The 27,167-nt window shown below is 42.4% G+C and overlaps 1 protein-coding gene across 2 annotated transcripts; it reads right to left on the reverse strand.

Moving 5' to 3' along the window:
* Positions 1–1,615: 1,615 nt before the first annotated feature.
* Positions 1,616–25,295, reverse strand: hnrnpm (heterogeneous nuclear ribonucleoprotein M). Of its 2 annotated transcripts, XM_039766988.1 has the most exons (16): positions 25,049–25,295; positions 20,804–20,976; positions 17,375–17,427; positions 16,629–16,636; positions 16,454–16,547; positions 16,177–16,371; positions 15,058–15,211; positions 14,289–14,338; positions 14,153–14,210; positions 13,960–14,073; positions 13,616–13,657; positions 13,433–13,507; positions 8,228–8,326; positions 7,511–8,061; positions 2,325–2,376; positions 1,616–2,166 (listed from the first exon to the last, which is right to left on the reverse strand). In XM_039766988.1, exons 1-16 carry the CDS (start codon positions 25,093–25,095, stop codon positions 2,003–2,005), a joined length of 1,929 nt encoding a protein of 642 aa, XP_039622922.1. In that variant the 5' UTR covers positions 25,096–25,295; the 3' UTR covers positions 1,616–2,002. The 2 variants fall into 2 exon arrangements, with proteins under 2 accessions (XP_039622922.1, XP_039622923.1); XM_039766989.1 differs by lacking the exons at positions 17,375–17,427; positions 25,049–25,295 and having other exon boundaries at positions 20,804–20,904.
* Positions 25,296–27,167: the final 1,872 nt, after the last annotated feature.

Genomic DNA, 27,167 nt, shown 5'->3' on the forward strand with positions numbered 1-27,167 from the left:
ACTTGAGTTGGAGAATGAAATGTGCCACAGTGCAAAACCTCAGCACCATTGGGCATTTTGAATATGGCAAAATGAGGACAAGTAGTCATGATTCCACATTCCCATAATATAAACTATACGAAAGCTCAAATATGGGGCAGTGACACCACCTGAAAAGCACCAAGAGCAAGCCAGAACAGTGTAACCTGAGTAAATAGTGTTGCCTCTTGTATAAGTGAGGCACACTTCACAAGAGTTAAACTACAAATTTAACTGCAGTTTTCAAGAGAACTAAAGCCTCAAGTTTCAACTTTGTCAATTTGCAATATATCTAGGTGAAATGCAAATCAGATCATTCGAACTCTCCTGTAAAAGGGACCAACCGCGCCATTCGGTCTGGCCTTTCCTATAGATTTCTCAAACAAGTGATTACAAACAGGCTTACCTATGGCGTTATTTCAGTGCCACTATTCTGAGCACACGTAAAAAATATTGAGCGCACGTAAAAAAAGATTGCAAGTGCAAGTGTTGCATTTTGCAATTTTAAAATAAAATAATTAAAGATATTATCCGCAAATTGGGGGTTTAATTGAGTTTAGTTGATTTAGCTACATTTTCGGACTGTTTCCGGAATGCAGCACCTAGCGAGCTGATTGGAGACCGTAAGAGCCAATCAGAATTTTTGAAACCAAGTCTGTGATTGGTTGGTTTTGTGGCACACTTATAACGTGTACAGAGAGTTGAGCCGCAGCAGAGAATGTTGTGAGCTAGCAACACATTGTAGCAAGCAAAGCAAATGAAAAACTGAGCAGAGGGGGTGCTATTGTGTGTGTGTATATGGATAAGCGCAAACACTGAAATACATTTTTGCACGCAGCAATGAATTTTGTTCACTCAAATTCAGCTGTTGTACGCTCAAAATAAATTTCTCTTCAAAATGCAACACTTGCAATCTTTTTTTACGTGCGCTCAGAATAGTGGCACTGAAATAACGCCATACTTACCAATAAGCCAAGAGGATGAGTAGAGCAGGTATGTGGCAACAACTTTTACAGGGTAGTCTGTTTAAACTCAGGATAAGAATACCATTGCTGTGGGCAAACACTACAGGCTATAACAACCCACAGTATATGAAACATCTTGTGTAAAAGTCCACAGTTTATTAAACAAATGGAATTAAATGTACTATTTCTGCCCATTCAGAAACCTTCAAAAGTTACAGGACAGTAAAAATGGCTTTGCCATGTTAGACCCATATCAAACAGTACATAAACCTTTTCAAATTATGTTCATCAATGAACAGTTCATCAGGAGCAAACCAACAGGTTAATGAGAACACACTAAAACATGAGTAAAACATAAGACAAAGTTACAGCATCCGACTGACTGGACTGGCTCAAAGTTCTCAACCCATAAAGCTGCTTCACCAAAATGCCAACTATACTAGAGCCCAATAAATTGGTCACTGAGCTCTAGCACAGTACCTGTGTAACGTATGCCCTTGTTTAATAGTGGCCATTTTGCATAAATGGGTTTATAAACCAGCACATCTTTTTCCATGTACGAGGAGTCTAACACAAATATTCTAATTGGGGGTTGGGAGAGAGAGTGCAAAAAGCAGACGAAGTAGACAGCATGTGATCCAGATCAGGTATCTTTAATAAATGCACCCAATATAGAGGAGTTCATCTGGTAAATATTTTTATGCAAAGAGACTAAAAATTCCTAAGACCATGAAGGCAAGGACAGCCATTCAAGTTCAAAAGGGTACAGTATCTAGTCTGCTAAATACAAAAAGTTGAATTTTCACCTTCAAAAAAGCCACCACGCAACATTGACAAAACTGAAATTCTTTAACTCACCACTTGACAAAAAACACTAGTAAACATTTTCCATTTAAAAGATGGTAGAAATAAAAATTTAACTCAAAGTTTGGTCATTAAAAACAATTCATGGATGAGGAGGGAATCCAACATAGTTCAAATCTGAAACAGTGGATAGAACTGGACAATATTAGAACATTTTATGCATTTCTGTCAATTCGAACATCAATTTCACGGCCAGATAACTTGGTTCCATTCATGAGTCTGCAGGCTCTCTCTGCAGTTTCAGGATTCTCAAAACGAACAACCCCACAGCCCTTTGACTTGCCATTCTCCATTTTGATGTCTGCATACTGTACATGACCTAAGGAAAGACAGAAAAAGAGAGGAGATTTCAAATGAGCTGAACAGAAAGTGAAAGTTAGCTTTCAGGAATATAAACAATACACACACTTGACAGTATCAGACAATACTGGTGTCTAAGCACCCAAGTCTATGATCAGAAACCATATGCAAACTTACCGCATGAGTTAAAAGTGTCTTTCAGCATTTTCCAAGTGAAGTCAAATGGCAACTAAAAGGAAGAAGAGTATGAAAAAACGTTAGCTACAGAGTAGACCCATCTAAATTAAACTGAAGTGTGTTGCACTTTGCCAGTTTTTAAAAGAAGGTCCAGGAAGAGCTCTGCAAATACCTTATTTTCTGAATATTTTACACATCTTGGATCCACAGTCACCACAACCATGTATGAGAGACTTGTTTAAATCTACAGCCATCTCTGCACATACACTAAACTACCATTTTGTATAGTGCATTTAAGCACAGGGAGCCTGTCAAGTACATTTGTACTTGTGGGTTTTTTTTATTGCATCTTTAAGTCAAATTTACTCAACGAGTGAAATTCAGTTCCAGCATGTAGAGAACATACTGCAGGATACACAATTTAAGAAGCTAGACTTCAGAAAAGGTATAAGAAATACACTGAAGCTGCTTTTACTTTCATGACTCCTTTGTATTGTACTATAATCAAACTTGCATATACAGTGGAACCTTGGACTGCAAGCAACTTGATTTGCGAGTGTTTCGCAAGATGACCTAAAATTTTTTAATAAATTTTGACTTGATAAACAAGCGATGTTTTGCAATAAGAGTAGTACGTATACGCTTTGTCTGCCAAGTGCCACGTGATCACAACTGAGCCGATGGTTCTTTCTCGCTGCGGGATTGTGGGTAATCGTCTCCCATTCTCCGTCTGAGTGCCTCACTCATATAGTCAACATCCGTATGAGCGTATACTGTTTACTATAGCATGGTGACCGTGTGTGTGTTGTAACGTGCAAGTCCCTGTCTTGCACCCCCCAAAACACGAAGCCGAGTCTCAGTACTTTAGTGACACCAGCTTTATTCAGCTAGAAAGAGGAACAGCACGGTTGTTTATTGTAGCGGGATCTGCCACTCTTATACACAGACACAGTAGTTAGGCAGGGTCAGGGCCAAGTAATACTGTGCCCAGCGCACTTATAATGTTCCTGTATTACCCATCAACAGCAGGCACTTCTAGCATGTCTGCGATCTTTTCAGATTCGCTTTTATGGTGAACTGCTACACACCTGCAGTTGCTTCGGCCTGTCGTCCCACTGGGTGGAATCCCAAAAGAGTTTAGAAACTCGCTCACACCAGCCATGATTCTTTTCAAAGGTGAAGTGCAGGTTAATTTATTTTATGTATTTTTACTTTATTTTGTGTTATTTATATGAATAGTTTTGGGTTGTAGAACAAATCTGAGTTTCCATTTTTTCTTGCAGGGAAATTCGCTTTGATATACGAGTGCTTTTTATTGCGCGCACGTTTCTGGAATGAATTATGTTCGCAAACTGAGGTTCCATGTATTTAGTTTAACTCTTGAACACTAAACCTTTCAAAATGAAACTTAATATAATCGTATAAGCAAAATTGTCTCAGCCATCTGAAAGCCAAAAAAAAAAAAAATTCTGCGTTTGTGAGAAGGCAGGCAGGCTAACTACAAATCACAATGGCCAAAGCCATCATAAACCGATAACAGCAGAGTCTTGGAAGGGGTACAAGTCCTACCTTAATCTGAGAAAACGCTGTAAAATGGATGAATGAAGAACTTTCCATTCAAGCCAAGGATAAAACCAGAGCCCAGTCAGCAAAGAGGCTGCAGCTCCAGTAGACACTTTCCACAGCTCAATAAACAGCAAAGCTGGAGTGAACAGTGTGCGCTTTTTAATCTAATAAGTCAATGTTTATGCAGTTTTAAGGAACAGTAAAAATCTACTATCTGCATGCACACCCTCTAGGCTGTACAACTGTCTAAATTTATCCTTCGCACTGCTTGTCAGAGTTTGACTATTTCTTAATTAGTCCCAATTTCATTCTTATGAATGAATATTAAATGACCCGAGAAGTTGCCAGTTGACCCAAAGTGTGAACAAAACCGTTCTCTCGGTATTATCAACTCAGAAGTTTCTCCAGGTCCTACATACAATATGTCCAAAGCAGCTAAATTATTACTAGGCAGCAAATGCTTATTTAAGTCTCCATTGATTGGGGAGACTACACTAGCAGGCATCAATGCAATTATTGCATAATAGCTATTTGGTTTACACAGCGTTAAAAACACAGCCACAGGGGATGCACAAACCAGTGTGTTTGTTCGTGCCGGTCCCAAGCCTGGATAAATGGGGAGGGTAAAGTCAAGAAGGGCATCTGGTGTAACGTTTAGCTTACCACAATACAAATTTCCATACCGGATCAGTCGAGACCCGAGTCAACAACGACCACCACCAGTTCTGTTAGGCAACAGGGTGCTGGGAAAAGAAGCAGCAGAGGCACAAGAACAAGAAGAGGAGACATGTCCGGAGGCAAGAGGAAAGTACAGACAGCGGAACTTAGGGTAGGAACTTTGAATGTTGGCAGTATGACTGGTAAGGGGAGAGTTAGCAGATATGATGGAAGGAAGCAAGGCAAAATATATTGTGCTTGCAAGACACTAAATTAAAGGGGAATAAGGCCAGGTGGATCGGAGGTGGATTCAAATTGTTCTATCATGGTGTGGATGGGAGGAGAAATGGGGTAGGAGTTATTCTGAAGGAACAATATGTCAAGAGTGTTCTGGAGGTGAAAAGAGTGTCAGGCAGAGTAATGATTATGAAGCTGGAAATTGAAGGTGTGATGAATGTTGTTAGTGCATATGCACCGCAAGTTAGGTGTGCAATGGGTGAGAGAAGATTTTTGGAGTGAGTTGGACGAAGTGATGAACAGTGTACCCAAGGGACAGAAAATGGTGATTGGAGCGGATTTCAATGGGCAAATTGGTGAGGGGAACAGTGGAGACGAGGAGGTGATGGGTAGGTATGGTGTCAAGGAGAGGAATGAAGGTGGTCAGAGGATAGTGAATTTTGCCAAAAGGATGGACATGGCTGTGGTGAATACGTATTTTAAGAGGGAGGAGCATAGGGTGACGCACAAGAGTGGAGGAAGATGCATACAGGTAGATTATATCCGATGCAGAAGAGTTGATCTGAAGGAGACTGGAGACCGCAAAGTGGTGGCAGGGGAAAGTGTAGGTAAGTGCATAGGATGGTGGTCTGTACGATGACGGAGATCAAGAAGAGAATGAGGGCAGAGCCAGGATCAAATGGTGGAAGTTGAAAAAGGAAAACTGCAAGGTTGGCAGTGAAGAGTCACAAGACAGCTGGGAAACTACAGCAGATGTAGTAAGGGTGACAGCATGAAGGGTGCTTGGCGTGACATCTGGACAGAGGAAGGAGGAAAAGGAAATACAGGAGAGTATACAGAGGAAGAGGATGGCAAAGAAGAAGTGGGATAGTCAGAGAGATGCAGAAAGTAGACAAGAGTACAAGGAGATAAGGCGCAAGGTGAAGGGAGAGGTGACAAAGGCTAAAGAAAAGGCACATGATGGGTTGTTTGAGAGGTTGGACACTAAGGAGACCTGTGGGCTAGACAGAGGGACCGAGCTGGGAAAGATGTGCAGCAAGTTAGGATGATAAAGAATAGAGATAGAAACATTCACAAGCGAAGAGAGTGTGTTGAGCAGATGGAAAGAGTACTTTGAGAGGCTTATGAATGAAAACAACAAGAGAGAGAAGAAGTTGGAGGATGCAGAAATAGTGAATCAGAAAGTGCAACGGATTAGCAAGGAGAAAGTAAGGACAGCTATGGAGAGGATGAAGAATGTAAAAGCCGCTGGTCCATATGACATACATATGGAAGCATGGAAGTGTTTAGAAGAGATGACAATGGAGTTTAACCAGATTATTTAATGGAATCTTCGAAAATGAGAGGATGTCTGAGGAGTGGAGAAGAAGTGTACTGGTACCGATATTTAAGAATAAGGGGGATGTGCAGGACTGCAGTAACTACAGGGGAATAAAATTGATGAGCCACAGCATGAAGTTATGGGAAAGAGTAGTTGCAGCTAGGTTAAGAAGGAAAGTGATTAGTGAGCAGCAGGATGGTTTCATGCCAAGAAAGAGCACCACAGATGCAATGATTGCTCTGAGGATGTTGATGAAGTACAGAGAAAGCCAGAAGGAGTTGCATTGTGTCTTTGTGGACCTGGAGAAAGCATATGACAGGGTGCCTAGAGAGGAGCAGTGGTATTGTATGAGGAAGTCGGGAGTGGCAGAGAAGTACGTAAGAGTTGTACAGGATATGCAAGAGGGAAGTGTGACAGTGGCGAGGTCTGCGGTAGGAGCGATGGATGCTTTCATGGTGGAGGTAGGATTACATCAGGGATCGTCTTTGAGCCCTTATTTGCAATGGTGATGGACAGGTTGACAGATGAGATTAGACAGGAGTCCCCATGGACTATAATATTTGCTGATGACAATATAATCTGTAGCGAGAGTAGGGAGCAGGTTGAGGAGACACTAGAGAGGTGGAGATCTGCTCTACAGAGGAGAGGAATGAAGGTCAGTAGGACCACCACAACAGAATACATGTGTGTGAATGAGAGGGAGGTCAGTGGAATGGTGAGGGATGCAGGGAGTAGAGTTGGTGAAGATGGAGGAGTTTTAATACTTGGGATCAGCAGTACAGAGTAATGGGGAATGTGGAAGAGAGGTGAAAGAGTGCAGACAGGGTGGAATGGACAGAGAAGAGTGTCAGGAGTAATTTGTGACAGACGGGTATCGGCAAGAGTGAAAGGGAAGGTCTACAGGACGGTAGTGAGACCAGCTATGTTATATGGGTTGGAGACGGTGGCACTGACCAGAAATCAGGAGACAGAGCAGGAGATGGCAGAGTTAAAGATGCTAAGATTTACACTGGGTGTGACGAGGCTGGACAGGATTAGAAATGAGGACATTAGAGGGTCAGCTCAAGTTGGACAGTTGGGAGACGAAGTCAGAGAGGCGAGATTGCGCTGGTTTGGACATGTGCAGAGGAGAGATGCTGGGTATATTGGGAGAAGGATGCTAAGGATAGAGCTGCCAGGCAAGGGTAAGAGAGGAAGGCCTAAGAGAAGGTTTATGTATGTGGTGAGAGAGGACAAGCAGGTGATGGAGATAACAGAACAAGATGCAGAGGACAGAAAGATATGGAAGGTGATCACCCGCTGTGGCGACCCCTGACGGGAGCAGCTGAAAGAAGGTATACGCAGCGTTAAAAAAACCATCTGAATGTTGTAGAGGATTCATGTGTCAAAAGGTATGTGTACTTACATTTCTGACAAAAATCTGGCATCCCTTTCGGGGGTTTGCTCCAGCACCAGATGCTGCTACGCCAGCACCAAAGCCACCACGATCCATTTCAGCAGACCTATCAAATCCAGATCCTGCTCCCACCGAGGACATGTGGTCCAATCCTGTTGCTGGGTAGCGGTCCATTCCCATGCCACCAACTCGGTCGAAGCTGCCACCCATTCGATCCATTCCAGACCCCATCCGATCCATGCCCATCGGAGACATATAATCCATTCCAGACCCCATTCGCTCCATGCCAGAAGGGCCTAAACGATCATATCCAACTGGGCCAAGACGGTCCATGCTAGAGCTCATACGATCCAGGCCAGAACCAAGCCGATCGATCCCAGGCCCCATTCGATCCATCCCAGAGCTCAACCGGTCATAACCAGAGCCTAATCTATCAAGATCAGCAACACGGTCCATTCGATCAATTCCCATTCCAACTCTGTCTAGTCCTTGCATCCTATCCATTCCTGAGCTCATCCTGTCCATACTAGATCCCATCCGCTCCATACTCATTGAGCTACCTATGGAATTAAAACACAGATATTTGTGTTAGCAAGGTCCCAAAAAAACAAAAAACAAAATAATAATTCCGAACTGTTAGGTACTGGAAAGCAACTGATTACAAAAAGGAAAAAAAAAAAAAAAAAAAAATAAAAAAAGTCCAGAAAAAAAGTAAAACTTACTAACCTATACCTCTATCAAATGAATCGCCAAAGCCTCTTGACATGCCAACATCACCTCTGCCAAAGTTCTGATCAAAGCCTCCACCTAGTCCACGTTCCATCTCTAAAAGCAAATAAGATTAATATATATATAAAAAAAATATATATATATATATATATATATATATATATATATATATATATATATATATATATATATATATATATATATATATATATATATATATATATATATATGTCACGCACGCTGAGTAGGAGGCATGGATTGATTCGACAGCACCTGGGAAACCACTCGCCGCCAGGGAATGGTGGGGTATTAACTTTCTCCCTCTGCTTCCTCATAGGAAAAAGACCGTCCTGCACCATAGGCATGGATGACCGCAGTGCGATACTTCCGCCCTTCCTCCGCCATCTTGCCCTGGCGTCATCCTTCCCATCCTCCCTTGCGGTCCTTCCCGACATTCCTCCACTTCCGGCTCCTCCCCAATAAAATGGCGCGACGCCAGGAGTCGGCGCGCATTATGAACTGTTTGTTTATGATTTTGACCTGTTTTTTGTGTCTGTACAATATACGGGGCCGGAAAAACCCCAACCCTTGCTACTGTCTCTCTCGGTCCTTTACAAGTGGCGTAGCGGCAGGATACAGAAATCCCGGAATGACGGAGGGACAGGACCTGAACACCGTGCTGCAGGGAATGAGCGCCCAGCTCCAGGCCCTGCAGCAAGCGCAAGCCGCTACCAACCGGGAGCTGGAGGCCACGGGCCAGGTTAGTGGAAGCCCAACGGGCGAGACCAGACCCGCCCAGGCAGCCGCCTCTCCTATGGTACCGATGGGCCCTTCGAGGACGCCGATGCCTACCTGGGCATGTTTGAGAGGCGGCCACCGGAGCGAGTGGCAGCGGTCAGTGGGCGTCCATCTTGGCGCCATACCTAAAGGGACCAGCTGCGGGCCTATTATGACCTCCCTGAGGAGGAGGCGCTAATTACGACCTCCTCAAGCCCGAAATATTGGCCCGCTACGGCATTAGCCCGGCCAGCAGGCGCGAATGGCGGAACTGGGTCTTTGACCCGAAAAGCCGCTTCGCGCCCAGGCGTTCGAAGTTCTGGGGCAAGATGGGCGCTGGCTACGGCCAGAGAGCCCCCGGGCGGAAAGTCGTCGAGCGGGTGGCCTGTGAAGGCCTGGTCAATGCAATGCCCAGTTCCCTCGCCCAGCAGGTCGGGGCACGCCTATCAAACATGTCGGGCCTCCTCGGCGTCCTGGAGCGTCAGTTGGCGGTCCTCCGACTTGGGGGGTCAGAAAAGCCTGCTCGCGGGAACCGGCAGGGACGGGCGGCCACCCCGAGACCCCTCGGCGCTGCAGAAGCGCCAGCCAGAGCCAAAGAGAGGCCGGGTCCGCCGCGCTGTTTCAAGTGTGGCGAGACCGGCCACCTGCTGCCAAACTGCCCCCATCACATCGCCCCGGAGCCTATGGACTGCAGCTGGACATCAACGGAGAGGTATTGTACCCCGCCGCATCCCTTGGCGAGTCCGAACACGGGAGTGGTGTTGCTAAATGGGCACGCCGTGGTGGCTTTGTTTGATTCCGCAGCAACATTACCATTGTTGCTCGCCGTTTCGTCTTACCGCAACAGTGGTTAAAGCAGCATTTGTTGGTTACCTGTGTACATGGGGGGACTAGGTCATATCGTTCCGCTCACTGCTATCTTACCTGGAAGGGGGAACCAATCCAAATGGCGGTCGCTGTGTTACCTGACCCCCCCTTCCCAGTGATCCTGGGACAAGACTGGTCTAAAAGAATCAGCGGTAAGCCATTCGCCGCTCCCGGGGCCTCGTTGGATCTTGTCATGAGGGGAAAAGGCACCCCTCCCGCGGCCTCCACGCCGTGCACAAGGGCAGGCCCTATGGGCGCTGGTGTCTCGGGGACCTTTCGTGGCTACGGACCTTGACCCGAAGATTCCGCCGGAGAAGGGACTAGCCAGGAACTCTCCCGGCCCAGGCCCCAAGACCCTCTCGCGCCTGGACCATCAATTTCGGTCCACGCCGCCTCCTTTAAGAGGGAGCAGTGGAATGATGACTCCCTGCGCTTTGCCGGAGCGATTGTTCTGCCTAACAGCTCGACAGCGGACGGATCCACACGCGGGAACCCTTCTTTGTCCTTGAAATGATCTGTTGTACCGGTGGCTACCCATGAGGCGAGGTGCGGAAGTTGTTGCTAATTCAGCGTACCTTCCGGCGGGAGATATGCGAGTTGGCACATGCTCACCTCCTAGGCCACCTCGGGGCGAAAAACACTGGAGAGGATTAAGCCCGCTTTTACTGGCCTGGGATCAATGAGGAGGTCCGGCGGTTCTGTCAATCCTGTCCGAGTGCCAGACCCGCCAGATTCCTAGGAGGGACCGTGCTCCTCTAGTCCCTATTCCCCTCGTGGACATCCCCTTTGAAAGGATAGGGGTCGATTTGGTGGGACCCTGGAGCCCTCAACCCGTGGCCACAAGTATATCCTAGTCATGGTGGACTATGCCACCCGGTACCCAGAGGCGGTTCCCCTGCGCCCGCTAATACTAAAAGCATCGCACGGAACTGGTTAACTTGTTTTCACGCGTGGGCATACCCAAGGAGGTCCTCACGGACCAGGGTACGCCCTTCACTTCGGATACGTTCAAGGAGGTGGCCAAATTACTGCAGATAAAGCACCTGAAAGCGTCAGTCTATCACCCGCAAACTGGCGGGTTGGTGAACGATTTAATCAGACGCTTAAGCAGATGCTCCGCAAGGTAGTCAGCGCGGACGGCAGGAACTGGGACCAGCTCCTCCCGCCGTGCTTTTGCCTACCGGGAGGTACCCCAGGCCTCTACGGGCTTCTCCCCTTTTGAATTACTATACGGGCGACAACCCCGGGGAATCCTCGACATCCTAAAGAAGGCTGGGAGGCGAGGCTCTTCCCTCCTCTAATATTTTGAGTACGAGCGCAACTCGCGCGACCGACTCACAAAGATCAGGCCCCTCCTAAAAGAGCACGTGACTCGTGCGCAAGCAGCGCAGGCCGGTGTTACAACCGCAACTCCGTCCTCAGGGAGTTCCGCCCGGGGGACCGAGTTATGGTGCTCGTCCCGACCTCCCACTCGAAGCTGCTCGCTCACTGGCAAGGGCCTTACGAGGTTAAGGAGAGAAAGGGACTCGTCGACTATTTGGTAAAACAGCCCAATCGTCGACCGAGTGAGAGGATCTATCATGTCAACCTGTTAAAGCCCTGGAGAGATAGAGAGGAGCTCCCAGCTCCGTAGGTCACTCTCCCTTTCGCAAGCACAACTGCCCTTAACCTCGGCGAAGAGCTGACCCCAAGCAGCGGCAGGAGTTAGCCCAAACACTCCGAGCCATCCCGAGGTAGTGAGCGAGTCACCCGCCGGACCGCTGATTGAGCACGATATAGTCACGGAGCCGGGGTAATCGTCCGGAGAGGCCCTACCGACTCCGGAGGCAAAGCAGCGCAGAGGTCGAACTGGAGGTGAAGCGTATGTTGGACATGGACATAATTGAAGAGAGCCATAGTCCCTGGTCCAGCCCTATTGTCCTCGTCTCCAAGCCAGGCGGCTCCTGGAGGTTCTGTAATGACTTTAGGCGTCTGAATCAGATCTCCAAGTTCGATGCCTACCCCATGCCCGCATTGGCGACCTCCTTGGCGGCTGGAGTGCGGCTCGATATCTGACTACCCTTGACATGACAAAGGGTATTGGCAAATTCCTTTAACGGCATCCGCAAAGGAGAAAACGGCCTTTAGCACCCCTAGCGGGCACTGGCAGTACAAGGTCCTCCCATTTGGGCTGCACGGGCCCGGCGACCTTCCAACGTCTGGTAGATAGAGTGCTGAAGCCCACCAGTCCTATAGCGCCGCCTACCTGGATGGCGTTGTCATCTATTCCGGCACCTGGGAGGAGCATCTACTGCAGGTCGCAGCTGTCCTCCGAACACTGGCTAAAGCCGGCCTCCGCATAAACCCCCGGAAGTGTTTTTTTGGATTAAAGGAGGCCAAATATTTAGGCTACCTCGTGGGACAAGGACAGGTGCGGCCACAGAGCTCCAAAGTGAAAGACATCTTAGAATGGCCCCGTCCGAGTACCAAGAAACAGGTGCAGGCTTTCTTGGGGCTTGCGGGTTACTACCGCCGGTTTGTTCCCGTTTCTCGAAGAGCAGCACCCTTGACTGACCTGACAAAAGGGCTCCCTATCGTGGTGTGGACCGACAAAGCAGAACACGCGTTCAGTGACCTAAAGAAGGCCCTAACGCCGGCACCTGTGTTACGGACGCCCGATTTTGGGCTCCCGTTTATTCTCCAGACCGACGCTTCGGACACAGGCCTGGGTGCCGTGCTGAGCCAAAGCGTCGATGGTGTCGAGCACCCTGTGATGTACCTTAGCGGAAACTGATGGACCGGGAGACCCGTGCGGCAGTGGAGAGGGAGGCCTTGGCCATTAAGTGGGCAGTGACCCACCTCCGTACTACCTGCTGGGTGCGAGTTCGCTCTGGTGACTGATCACGCTGCACTTCAGTGGATGTCCCTGCACAAAGAGTCGAATCCGCGGGTCACCAGGTGGTTCCTGGACTTACAGCCGTATAAGTTCACTGTCACTTATCGGCGGGCACCCTTCAGGCCAATGCCGATGCCCTCTCTCGTATTCACGACCTCTCGGTTAGGTCCGCCCGACCTGGCGGTCCTGGGCTAAGGGGGATCGTGTCGCGCTTGAGTAGGAGGCAGCGGATTGATTCGACAGCACCTGGGAAACCACTGCCGCCAGGGAATGGTGGGGTATTAACTTTCTCCCTCTGCTTCCTCATAGGAAAAAGACCTCCTGCACCATAGGCATGGATGACCGCAGTGCGATACTTCCGCCCTTCCTCCGCCATCTTGCCCTGGCGTCATCCTTCCCATCCTCCCTTGCGGTCCTTCCCGACATTCCTCCACTTCCGGCTCCTCCCCAATAAAATGGCGCGCGCCAGGAGTCGGCGTCGCGCGATATGAACTGTTTGTTTATGATTTTGACCTGTTTTTTGTGTCTGTACAATATACGGGGCGGAAAACCCCAACCCTTGCTACTGTCTCTCGGTCCTTTACAATATATATATATATATATATATATATATATATATATATATATATATATATAAAAAAAACCACCACACACACAACCAGGGATTAAAAAAATATTCTTACCATTCATCCGTCCCATTCCTGTTGGACCAAAGCGATCCATTCCACCCATGACACCTCCAAAGGAGCTGTCCATGCCTATGAATTTAAAAACATCCAGAAAGTTTCCATTACCAGGTAATATACAAAACTACTACTAAAATTAACTGTGCTCAGATGCAACAGATTTAAAAACACACAACATACCTCCCAACCGTCCCATGCCACCATAGTTCATTCCATCAATGCCTGCAAAAGTAAAAGGTACTTGTATTCAAACGTGCATTCAATCCCCAAAGAACCCTGAATGACTTCAGACAGGGCAGACAAGCATCGAAATATACAGGGGTGGGCAAAAAGCAGGTTTACAGTTATAAGAGTATGTGAAAATGTTTATTCTTTATTACTTAATTGTATTTGTATTTATCTCCTTCATAAAGGTATTGAGTTAATAAAGCTATCTTAATAATCATAACCTGCATGTCCTTTTCCATACAACTGTAAACCTACTATTGCCCACCCCTGTATAAATTCCAGATTAGTAGACTTGCCTCCACTTCCAGGACCCATAGCATTGCCCATACCACTTGATCCCGCTCTGAGTTGATTTGCATCAATAGGTTGTCCACCAGGTCCCAAACCCATTCCAATACCACCAAGTCCATCTACAAAGAAATTAGAGGAGGATTACTCAGATAAATAGCACCTTAATAGCTGAGCCACAACATATTGCCAAACACTTACGAGGTAGTGATGATCTGTCCTGAGAGGTGAAGTCTGATTTAGCCACTGCTTTTTCATCCTGTAAAGACATAAATGAGCATCAAGAAATACTATATTTGCAAGCCCTGCAAGATACTTTGAGCAAAGCAACACTTACCATCTTGACATGCATAGGTCTGTTGAATAGCTGTTGTCCATTAAACATGGCTATAATGATTAAGGCAAATAATGAACACACGAAGAGGCTGCAAGTTATTATTGACATGCCAATTCATGGTAACAAAATACTTGGAAATACAACATTGTTGCTATCTTAACTTTAACAGCTAGTTTCAAAGTAAGTTATCCTTTTCCCTAAAACAAAAACACAACCTCAAATAAAACACCACCACACCAATACTGTTCTACCTTACGAAAATGGCTGATTGCAAACAAAACCTTTAAGAAAAGGTTACTTTCACATAATAAATCAATAACAGCAATAGCAAAATAAACCAGACCACAAAATAAATGCAAGCTGCTCTATTAAATGTATCAATGTCACTTACTAAAAATTGCACCATGTTAACCCCACTGTCTACACATCCCACCATCCAATTCTCAGTTAACACCTGCTACTGTACTAAATGGACATTATCAATTTTCTACATTAGTCAATATGCTTAGTTTTGTTTTTCACTCTGCAGAATGATCCAGGTTCTTAATGTGTTGCTACAAAACGTAACTTCATCCTTTCATTGGATTCTTTTTTAAATTCCCTTATGGTAAATATGTACATCTTTGTGGGTTTAGAGTATTAACTGTGGCTGTGAGTATCTAGCACAATTTAGGCATTTACTTTAATGTACAATTTAAACAACCCAAATACAATTACACATTAAACCAACAGCTTTAGACCACCAGGTCATTTGACACCAAAAGGATACAAATTGCCTGAACAGCTTCAAGTGACTGCTCAAATGTGACTGTGCCCATTCCTCTGCTCTTCCCATCCTTGTCTTCCAAGATATCTGCTCGTACCACATTTCCAGCCATGGCAAAGACTTCTTTCAGCTTTTTCCAACCAACTTTGTAGTCAAGCTGCAGAACACAAAGCAACAAACATGTTAATGCTACTTACACAGGTAAATCATACCAAGGTGTACTCAAGAGTTATGCTGTATCAGTTTTGTATTCTTAAAAATAGAGGAAGTGTACTTGGTGCACGTACCTGACTAACATTCACCCTAATCAAGCCCAGTGCTTTCCTTGCACATTAAATCTCATTTACTACAGAATGTGAACAAGAGCAATTAAGAGTCTAAATCTGACAAACTATGCTTTATGCACAATGCCCACTTCAAATAAACCGACTCAGAACTGTTACTATAGGGTACTGCCTTGTTATTGCTCCTCCAGTTTCTGAATGCAAGTGTCATATCATGCAATGATGAAGTGATTTTACTTTTTCCATCTTTAGTATATTAGGACTATGGGCTCCTGTAGCTTACTTGTAAAGAAACTTAACACAATGATTGAAAAAAGGAATAGAATATTCTGCTAAAAAGGCTCTTAAGATTCCAACCAAAAGTCACTCAGAAGCAAGATTGCAGAAAATCCTATGCAAATATTTAACAACCAACCAACAGGGAAAAAATGTCAACATTTACCTTTGGGGACCTATCAAATGCTACAGACTATGATTCTGTTCCTCCAAGACAAACCCTTTGATCTAGACTGCATCATGTATGTTGGTAAAATTTGAAAGTCCTCAAAAATGATTAGGCATGTTTAATTTTATCATCAATTTCACCAGTAACCACTTTAATGAATTGACCTTTCTATTTTGGCTGTTCACTATCCAGAAAACAGAAAAAAATGTAGAATTAAACAATATTTGCTTAAATGCAAAAGCAGATGCACCTACTCTGAACATTAAAAAAAGGGTCTACAAGCTTAAAAAATGAGAAAAATCCAGCTTTAAAACAAGCCTTAGTTGATGATCTGTATACATCCTGCAGAAATAAAACTTTCAGAAATATAAGCACAAGTCAAGAAAGACTTACATTGGCAACAAAAATGGTACTACCAAGTCTCCCAGCCTGTAGCGCATGAATAATCTCACTGGGGATGTTTGGATTGTTTTGAAGACTAGGAGGAATATTAGTCAGTGGTGCCATATTAGGACCCATACCCATCCCTCCAGATTGGCCTCCTCCAGCTCTCTGAGCTGCCCGGCGTGCAAGCTCCCCATCAGGATCCTGAAAAGTAGGGAAAACAAAGTGAATACTTCAAAATTACCGTTTGCTCTAAACTTTAATAATCCACTGTCCGGAGTCTTACCTCTCTCACTTTAAGAGGACGGCCGTTCATGTTGTACTTGTGTACTGTCTCCACTGCCTTTTTCATGAGCTCCTCAGTTCTGAACTCAACCACCCTGTAAAGGGTCATTTTGGTCAGCAGAGGTCAAGGCTTAATATACATTATATTTAGACACCAATAGTCAAAAATTACTTACGCACAGCCCTGGAATCAGAGGAAGGTGGCCAAGGGAGGAGATATAAAATAAAACAAAACACAAAAAATTAGACAAATTATTAAAACATTGCTTAAAACCAGCACCAAAAGATATGCATAAACCTTTGGAAATTTCACCTCCTTTCATATTTTTACAACCTCCTCCTGCAGCCTAGAAACATGCAATTTCAATCAGTTGACTGCCAATTACTACAGAACTAAACAATTAACTGCTTCTTCCACTGTATCAACCATTACAATCCCCCAACTGGTCCAACCACCATCTCAGACATGCACAAATGGATTTAACATAAAAATCCATAATCACTAATACCTTCATACAAACCAAAAAGGCAAAAAGCAATAAGGACTATCTTAACAGGTGGACATTAGGAGTATCTTAATTAAATATAAAAATCCAGACTCAATACAACAACTTAACACCACCTATGTTGGAGATCACTTGCAAGTCAATATACAATTAAGGACCAGTATAGAATATGAATGTTCAATTGGGACTTTACCCGGGGGTCTTACCCCAAAAACTGGAGAACATTGATCTCGTGCCTCTACAGCACCCCTCATTTACCACACGCAAGCGTGTAAACTTAATGAGACAAGGCACAAAACCTTAAGTTTTATAGCTGTGTATGATGTGCCTCAAACTACAAAGCCATAGAACCCATAAATTAAAAAGAAAAGAAAAAGCTCAAACTTACGAACATAAAACGTCCATCTTTCACTTACCCTCGACTTGCCTTCTGCGTCCATTAAGTGCTCCACGTATGTTACCTCACCCACTACAAATCAGATTCCAGACGACACACACCAAGGGAGAGAAGCCAAGAAAACAATGGGGATTTAGAAAAGACATCGACAACCTTGCGATGAGCACCACGCTTCAGTTTATAAGGCCTGGGCCTTCTGCGATACCTCAGCTACCAACACTGGTGGTACAGGTGTACAAAGAATTGGTGCACATGTCCAGGAGTTCAAAAAGTCACCTCCCTTGGTATAAATCTACACCAATGAACAATTGATACATCAACGGAGGCCAATTCATTTGAAAATCCACAACCTATTTGTGAGCAAGGACCACTTTCTTAGACAGTGGCCTTAAGGTGGGGCCCATGTGTGTCAGATAATCATGGTACCCTGCACAATTCCAAGATACTGTCTGCAAGTGCTACAAAAGCCACTTCAAACACTGCACACCAGGTCTGACTGCCAAGTGATTTACCATAACACAGGTGACAATGGCCCAAAACGCAAATACCCAGACTTTTGTCTTCCTCAAAAGTAAGCAAACCCTCAAGAGTCACAGAGAAGTTTGTTACTATATATAAAACCAGCACTCCACAACTCTGGACCTAGGAAGCCACTGACTGTCAACTTCTAACAGGCCTCAATTCAGAAGTTTACTACAGCATGGTTTTTTGTCATCACTGGGTGCTCAGTGAAAACTGCTGCAATATTAGTAGTGGTCTTAATTATCAAGATGCTCTTTTGAGAAAATACACAGAACCACGTTTTGTCAAACCCCAAAAAATCTAAACTATTGAAAGCTGGCCTTAAATTAATAGGATAACATGTCAGTGGTCTTCAAGGGCCAAGGAAATGAAACGCTGATATACCGAACAACAAGCTTTTAAAAAAAAAGCAGTCACACAACAGATGACTTCATAAAACTCCAGACTAGGAGCTGCTATCCGAACCAAGTTTCGGACAAGTGCAGGAAGCAATATTTCTTTGTAGACCTGTACCTCCACCCACTCCTCCTACACCAAAGACAACATTTCAAGAGAAAATTAACAATTTGCCAATGTGGCTTCATGGCATGGCATTGGGATTTCAGTCAGGCACTGTAATAAATGTGGTGTAACCTAAAAAAAAGAAAGCTTAATTTTAACACCACAGAACCTTTAGCTACTCTGCCACAATGCCAAGATAGAGCCTTCAGGCTGAAAAAAATAAATCAGCCAGATCACAGTTCATGTGCCAGTGATGAAAAAACCACTCCTGGTCACTACTGAAACAAGATTGGTCAAAGAAACATTTCACATTTACAAAACATACGATAAGCAGAATACACTATGTGGTTATTTGGCCACTCTTTTCTTGGGCATTCTTATCTGTGGAACACTAATCCACTAAAGCCAAGAAATGATGCCAAAATACCTTCAATAAACTAAACTCCTCCGCATGAAATAAGCCACTATTTATAAAGGAAATCTTTAAAATGACTGCCAAAGCTTCACAATTCCAGGTATGAAATCAAGATGGGCTGCAAAATCAGTTGCGATCAAGAGTGTTGTTGATCCCCAAATGGTGCTCCAGGGTTAACTCGCTTCTGTATCCCAGGAAGGACCAGCATGATCCCCACTGATGGCACACTTTCTAACCAGCACACTGCTGCAGGTCAAGTCAGTCCATCTTAATGCCAAGAAAGTAAAATATTAACTTTGCATTCCAGTATCGCATCCATAAATGTCTCCAGGGAACCTACTAAAGAAAGAGGCAAACAGCACAAAAATCCTCCTTACAAAAGTTAGTTCGTACAAGTGGCTTAAAAACACATACAGCAGTTGCCATACATCTCCTAGATGCTACCATTAATAACAAGTTTAATTGAAATGAGTTATGTCAGGAAGCTATAAACATGTCTTAACCAGACATCAGTGCACATCATATTGAAACGTTAAAGAAAGTTATGCCATTGGTATATGAACAAGGTTTGAGCTTGAAAATTTCCACCCAATCAACAGATTAGCCATATGGAGAAAATTAGTTCAGATAACATTTACCAAAAGTGAAACAGATTTTTAAGGTATTACTGGATCAGAACTAGGTACAGACCCATAATGCATAATGGTCAGAAGCCATTCACTCAGAAAGTGTCAAGTTGGAACCACACGGAATACACCTTTGCGCCAATGAGCAAGTAAAAATCCTAGAGGTCCCAAAATGAGGCTTTATAAAGAAAGACAACAACCATAACATGCCTGCCCAAAAGCCCAAATTATTCTTTAACACGAAATGGAATATGCCAAGAACATTAAAAAAACTATACAGACATCACTACATAAGGGACAGTCATATTTGATGCATTAGTTCTCATCCTATATACAAATTAGCATTTGACAGATTAACCACTGCAATAGATTAATGTCCTTTCACTATAGGAATGCCCGATTTTTAAATCTGAAACACTCAGGATATAGATCATTACAGATAAATCAAATTCTGTTCTGGTAACTAAAACACACAACTTCATATGAATTACAATAACACAAACATAATGCCTTAAAGTATTTACTCATACTTTTACATTAAAGGTCCAGACAATAGATTGTATTCCAAGACAGAAACTGTGACATTGTTACAAAGAGTAGTTGTAATGCAAAAAGTATAAAAGCCTTACAAATAAATTACCAATTACAAACCTTAAACTGCAACATATGCAAACTAAAGTAGTTCAAAAAACTGAAATGCTGATCAGTGTCAAGTGCCATAAAATCGACACCCTGAGCCAACAACTATGATGTTACAATATGTATACTGTTTTAGTGTCCAAGGCATATCCTCTAAACAGTACTGGGAAGTGCCACGAGGTGCTGAGGCTAACAGTGTGGAACATTCCATTTTACTAAAGGAGGAGCTCCAGACTAGATGGCTGCAATTCTAATCCCAGTCAAACTAATCCATTAGAAAATAAACTTATAGGAAGGCATGTAATTGAATTAACTCAAAGATGTGACCACCATTTTGAAATGAACTTGTTTTCAACTGACTAAAACAGAAGACTAACAAGTAGGAAGTTATATTTAAATCTCCAAATTTCTGTTGGAATTTGTATCTACAATAAAACAAATTATAATACTTAAACTTCAGACAATTAATACACTTTGCTACAGTCCAACTATTACATTTTACAAATCGGCACAAATATGGGAATAGCTTGCATTCTAACCGGTAAAACTGCATGAAATAAAGCAACCACTCTTCTAAACACTTCCATCTGCACCAAAAACAGATTAATCGCATCAAAAGATGGACCTCAAGTACATAACACTGCAAATCCAGAACTATGGAAACTAAATGTTCAATGTACAAAACACTTAACTAGTGGTATACTCCAAGAGTTGATGGCATAGAATTCACAGATGCCAACGTTACCTTTTTCCTTCATTAAATCTTTCAAAGACTGCCACTTGACATCAAAAGGGATGTTGCTGACAAAAACTCGGTATCTTTTGGATGGATTTGAGTAGGGCTCAAAACGGGTGTTGCCACCTCCTCGCTTCTGAGGCCTCTCTTTCCGACTCTCATTAGGTTTGCCATTCACCTCACTGTAGAAAAAAGGAAAAACAAAATATTGGATCCAACATTCTAAATTGGAGTTTGTGGGATTACACTGTAACATTTAAACAAGGGTCATTTTTCATATTCAACAAATACCTGAACCCTGATTTAAAAAGGGCTCTTGAATCTGTTCCAGCAAACCTTCAAGTTCATGTTTTGTTGTCTTAAAACTTGTTCCACATTCTTATTGTAGCCCAAAGCCTAACTCAAATGTTTTTGGACTTTTTTTTTATTTTAGGATCATGATTGAACTATGGACATATGCACACTTCACAATGGTGCAGACAAAGCATGCACAGGAATGACAAAATTCATTCTACGATCTAAGATAGGAGTAATCAGTTATTCCAACAAAAAACAGCAAATTTGGAATAGTGAATTTCTTATTTTAGAGAGGTAAATTTGACATTACCCACAGATAATTTACCTCTTAAGTGCTGTTTAGTCTGTTCAATTAATTTGTCAGAGATTCATTTTATTCACACACAAAAATTACTCACCCAGAATCAAGTGATCATATCAAGAAAGATGAATATGAACAGAACGCAGTCACTAAATCACCATTAACATTTAATGTATCTACCTTTGAGCATTAAAATCGAGATATAGTGCAATTTGAATAAAGAAAAAGCATGTCAAATTTGGGAAAAACCACATTTTTACCTTTGAATAAGGCACAATTGTGTACATTTGTGTATTGTATTGACCCCCTTCTTTTGACACCCACTGCACACCCAACCTACCTGGAAAGGGGTCTCTCTTTGAACTGCCTTTCCCAAGGTTTCTTCCATTTTTCCCTACAAGGTTTTTTTTTGGGAGTTTTTCCTTGTCTTCTTAGAGTCAAGGCTGGGGGGCTGTCAGGAAGTGCCGCAATGGGCTTTAACAGGCCCTGCCTCTAATTTGATTTTAGGCTATACAAAAATAAACTATTGTATTGTACTACTTTATTAATGCATAAACACAAGACACACAGCTATCATTAATCGGAGGAAACTATTCGGGATTACATTGTGTATTTCTCTAAAAATCAAACTTGTGTCCACCTGGAAAAAAGAATTGTAAAGTGTGCTTGTTATGCCAAAGCATTTGGACTATGTGTTATGTTCAAACCAACACCCAAGTTAAAGGCTAGACTGTGCACCAAAAAAAAAAAAAAAAGAGCCTGGCTTAAAAAGATCCAGATTTACTGGATTTACTTAGTCAACTTGAAGCATAAAACACTCCATTAAGCTACAAGGTTAAATACAGAATTGAAAGGGCAACGTCCATACTTTATGCTAAAGCAGCATATTTTATACTTCGAATTAAGCTCAACAAGTGCACCCGAGAATGTAGCACATCCTTTTGTAGAACTCAGAAAATGTTAATGCATATTATACTTTTACATACTGTATTAAATTTGAGTACACACTTATTCTGGGCATGGTTGAGGGGGACCTACAGCCTATCCAGGAAACCATGGGGCACAAAGCAGGAATCACTGGACAGGGTACCAGTCCATCAAAGAATGAACACAAGCATGTACAGTACACACACTAGGGCCAATTTAGCACCCAATCAATTTAACCTGAATAGCTTTGGACTGTGGAGGGAAAACCTATGCAGACACAGGGAGAACATACGTAACTCCATGCAGGGAAGCGAACCCAGGTCTCCTAACTGCAAGGCAGCAGCGCTACCACTGTGCCACCGTGTTATTTTTAGATGATACAAAAACTTGGATGGTTGTTTAAATAAAATGTATTTTTTTCTCAAATTTCATATCTGTTTGCTTTTTATCATTATAAATATCTACACAAAATTACACACTCTGGTTTCCTAACTGCAAGGCAGCAGTGTTCCAACTGTGACTCTAAGTTACTTAATAAATGTAATTTTTTTTATGGGTAAATACCACATTATTCACAAATGTTATTTATTGTGGTCATATATTCCATCTTTTAACTCCTTTTCAACTGACTTTCAGACAAGTATTTATATACTTGTTAATAAGCCTATTTATCCTCTATGACAATTTATCACTTAATATACTTTCAGTACTGTGAACTTACTGTAATCACTGAGTTGTATTTTTTTCCATATTTTTGATAACCTTTTATAATAAACTTTAGGGTCAGCAGCACTAATTCAGTGTGTACATAAGAAATGAGACATTGTGCTGGACATGTCATTTTTAACTTGCTCTTGGGAGTGCTGGGACTACTGCCAAACGTCAAAAATACCACAATCAGGATCAGCAAACTCACAATAGCATAACACTCACAAAACTTGGGGTTTGAGAATATAGGCATGTGGAAAGAGTAACCCCTGGGGTCGGCTGATGCCCGGCTTCAAGTCACTTCTGATCTTTTTTGCTAAAGACGCCAACAGGTTTACTCCTTAACACAAGGATGCATTTCCTGCACAAAATATGGATAAAAATACCCTAAAATTGTTTTTTAGGCTTAGGGAGCCAAAATAGGATGAACACTAAAAGACCATCAGCTTGCACCACTAGACACCAAGATCATCGAATGGTATATTATACAATGGTGATCTTGTAGGAGAAAGTCAGGATGTAAAGACGCAAAAATACACCTGAAGTGATTTCAAAGCATTAATAATTCTTATGAACACACAAACTCATAATGAAAGTCAAAACTACTGCTTCACAGACAGAGTCACACTGGGATACAAGTAACAATCCATTATTTCCAAATATTGGATGAAAGTTCCAACTTTTTTACTTGTACTTAATCTTCTAGAATGTATTATACATTTATGCATATTTTAGATAATTAGTAAATGTTATAAACAGACTTCTACTCTCAACTTTAATATTTAAAAAAAAAAAAAAAGACAGTAAATAGGACAGATTTACTAGCTTTTGTAGAACCCTATTTCAAAAACACCATTTAGTGTTGTTTTCCTAACACCACATAGCTTGCCAATACTGTTTATTCAAACCAACACGGCCCAAGTTTGATTTTGTGTTATTTTTATATATATATATATATATATATATATATCAACAATATTATTCCTACCCCTTAATGAAGGCTTAATATGAAATAAATACCTTCCCTTTACCACTATTCTCCCAAAATGTTTTTCACCCATTCCCTATAAAAATGCCTGATCTTAGTACCTTACAGTCGATTTCTGTTCTAAACAAAAATTAACTTTTAGCTAAGTTACATGCTCTTTTGCTGACATTAAGGACATTCCTGAGCAGGGATCCACAAAAACTTCACTATTTACAAGTTATGGCGTATTTTACTTCCAGTTAAAGATCACTTCTATTTGATTGTTTAACTTGAGGCCTTCAAAAATAAACGAGTTAAAATACTAGCCTTCATTTCCTTATTTTAAATTAACGGAGGTCATTCCTGCTAAAAATATAATCTGAAACTCGTACGGTCTTTTCTATATACACGTTAACAATAACTACTTCAGGTTTTGCACAGATCCTTTATACTCCGCCCATTCCTGTTCCCGTTGTTCCCAAGTACAAGAGGACCAGCTCTGGAGCCACGCTTTAGGCCTTTACACCGCCCGCGAGAAACTTTGAGAACATACCTGGCGACGCATTAATCGCGACGGAATTTTCACCAAACAGTCATATCGGCGACAATTCAGTCTGGGGTTTATCATTCGGTCCATCGCCCCTCTTACAAATTACTTGGTTAGACGAGGCCCTTAATCCTCCACCGACACAAAGAAATCCTCACCTCTAAGGCCTCTTTTCAGAAAGAGATCGCCGAGCAGCCTTCAAAAGCCGACACGCCGTTGTACTCATTTAATGAACGAATACCCACAAGTTGAAAAAACACACACGCTTTGAACAACACTAACTGTCATCATTGCAGATCTCCTGCAGAAATGAATGGAGTAGTTGCACAAGACAATTTGATTCTAGTCTTTAGTTTATTGAACAATCGAATGGATGATATAGCCAAATGGGCCACGCGCTTGCTCTCAGCACCACTCAACCTCATTAAATGAGTTAAGTATGCGCACTGAACATATAACAAACGAAGATATGGACAGAAAAGCATGATGCACATATAAAACACCTACCTTGGGCTAGTTGTCTCGGCGCTTTCAACTGGTGCCTCTGCGGACATCTTGACGTAGTTTTTTTCGTCTTCCGTATTAAATTAGAAAAGTTAGAAGTCTAACAGTAAACGGGTGGACACGCAGAGAACAGAATGCGTTGCAAATGCAAACCTAGATGCAAGGTATGAAAACAAAAGTAATCTGCCGCACAAACCCGTGAAACAACGTAACCACTTCCACTCCAAGATAAATGAAATGGCGGCAAGCACGTCGTTAGGTAAGATTTTATAGGCGCGCGATGCATGTTGGGAGTTACGCCATAGCGTAAGAACGCGCGCGCTCTTATAAAATGGCAGAAGTGCTTAAAAAAAAATCATCTGACTGCCATGCCAATAAAATGTAATATCACCTGTCGTAAAAACCAAGAACACGAAGACGGCGATAACATATATGAAGATTAATTTCATTATATGAATATATGATAGATAAGCAGATATTACATGCGAATAGAAAACCTGTAAAAATGTATAAACTTTCAATAGTGCAGATGTCATGAAAACTTTTAAACAAGATGATGAAGCAGTCAGCCGTTTTCTACATGAAAAAAGGACCGATAACTAATTTCTACAGAAGCCTTATAATTTCCCCATTACATTAAAAATAATGACCATGTCTGGTAGCAATCCGAAATTTTCGACCGTAGGGTGTGCGCAGAAAATTTCCCAGGTGGGGATTTTCTGTGTCCCTCATAAAATGTTCTGTGAAACACAAGATCAATGAACGTTCATGGAGAACAGCAAATAAAAAATGAGCTGTAAATAGCAATATTAGAACATCACATCTAATTTCCTTTTAATTTTTTTTATTAAGCATTTCAGTTAGTGTATCCAATAACGAGGCAAAGTCTAATATTGTGAGATACAGAAGACTATAATATGCACAGGTGTTCTAACGAAACATCCTACCCATCAAAATGATCTACTCACTGATACTACGCGTGCGCAGACCAAAATTACGCAACTTAGCCTTACTACATTAATGCATTTATTACAGTTTACTGCATAGGTATTTACTGTCAACATTTTATAAATTGGATATTTTGCATGTGTGACTTTTAATCTTGTACAGCCCATTGTATCCATGCACGAGTAATGACCGTCTTGTGAAATCTTTGCACCAGGCTGTGTCTCTTTCGGGCATTAAATGATGCATATAGAATAAATTGAGAAATGCTAACATTTTCATAAACTTGATAGACGACTTCTAAATACAACATGTTAAATGATGACATGGTATAACGTTATAAGTTTAGTGTTACGACTTACAATAAACTACGGTAGGAACTTCGACAAAGTAGGACACATCGGAGCGCACCCTCGGGCTTTTAAGCAGTTGTAGCAGATGCAACAAAAAAAAAAATGACATAAAAAAGGAAACGCCCACTTTTTCACCAACAGTGCAGGCGCTCACATCAGTCTGCTGTGCAACACACACACCTCCGCCTATCCAATCAAACATAAATACAAAGCATTTATAGAAGAAAACTATCAGTCCTGGCTGGTTGGCATGAGTATGGCATGAGCAGAGCAAGTCTCCCTGATGAGATTGGTCATTCAAAACAAGAGTCCAGTGGTGCAGCAAAAAAGAAAACTAAAAAAGAGATGGAAACAAAAGGCCCCATTGCACAGAAAACAATACCAGACATGTAAAAAAGTAAATAAAATAATGATTTGAATAAGTACTTTGAACAAGCTGCAAATACTGCAGTTGAGACTAGTGAGAATAACTTTACAGATAAGAAGCTTTTCCCCCTGTAGGAACTTTGTTTTCAGAAACCAATGAGTTCATGTAGGCCCTGGCCAAAACAGGAACTGTGACCTTTATACAAAATATGTGATGTGCAAAGAAGAGTGATGCAATGTGAAGTGCGGTGAACACGCATAATAATGATTAGATAGATAGATAGATAGATAGATAGATACTTTATTAATCCCAAGGGGAAATTTACATACTCCAGCAGCAGTATACTGATACAAAGAAACAATATTAAATTAAATAGTAATAAAAATGAAAAAAATTAAAATAAAATTAATGTTAGCATTTACTCCCCCGGGTGGAATTGAAGAGTCGCATAGTGTGG

The sequence above is a fragment of the Polypterus senegalus genome, chromosome 10 (genome assembly GCF_016835505.1).
Source record: "Polypterus senegalus isolate Bchr_013 chromosome 10, ASM1683550v1, whole genome shotgun sequence".
Lineage (NCBI taxonomy): Eukaryota > Metazoa > Chordata > Cladistia > Polypteriformes > Polypteridae > Polypterus > Polypterus senegalus.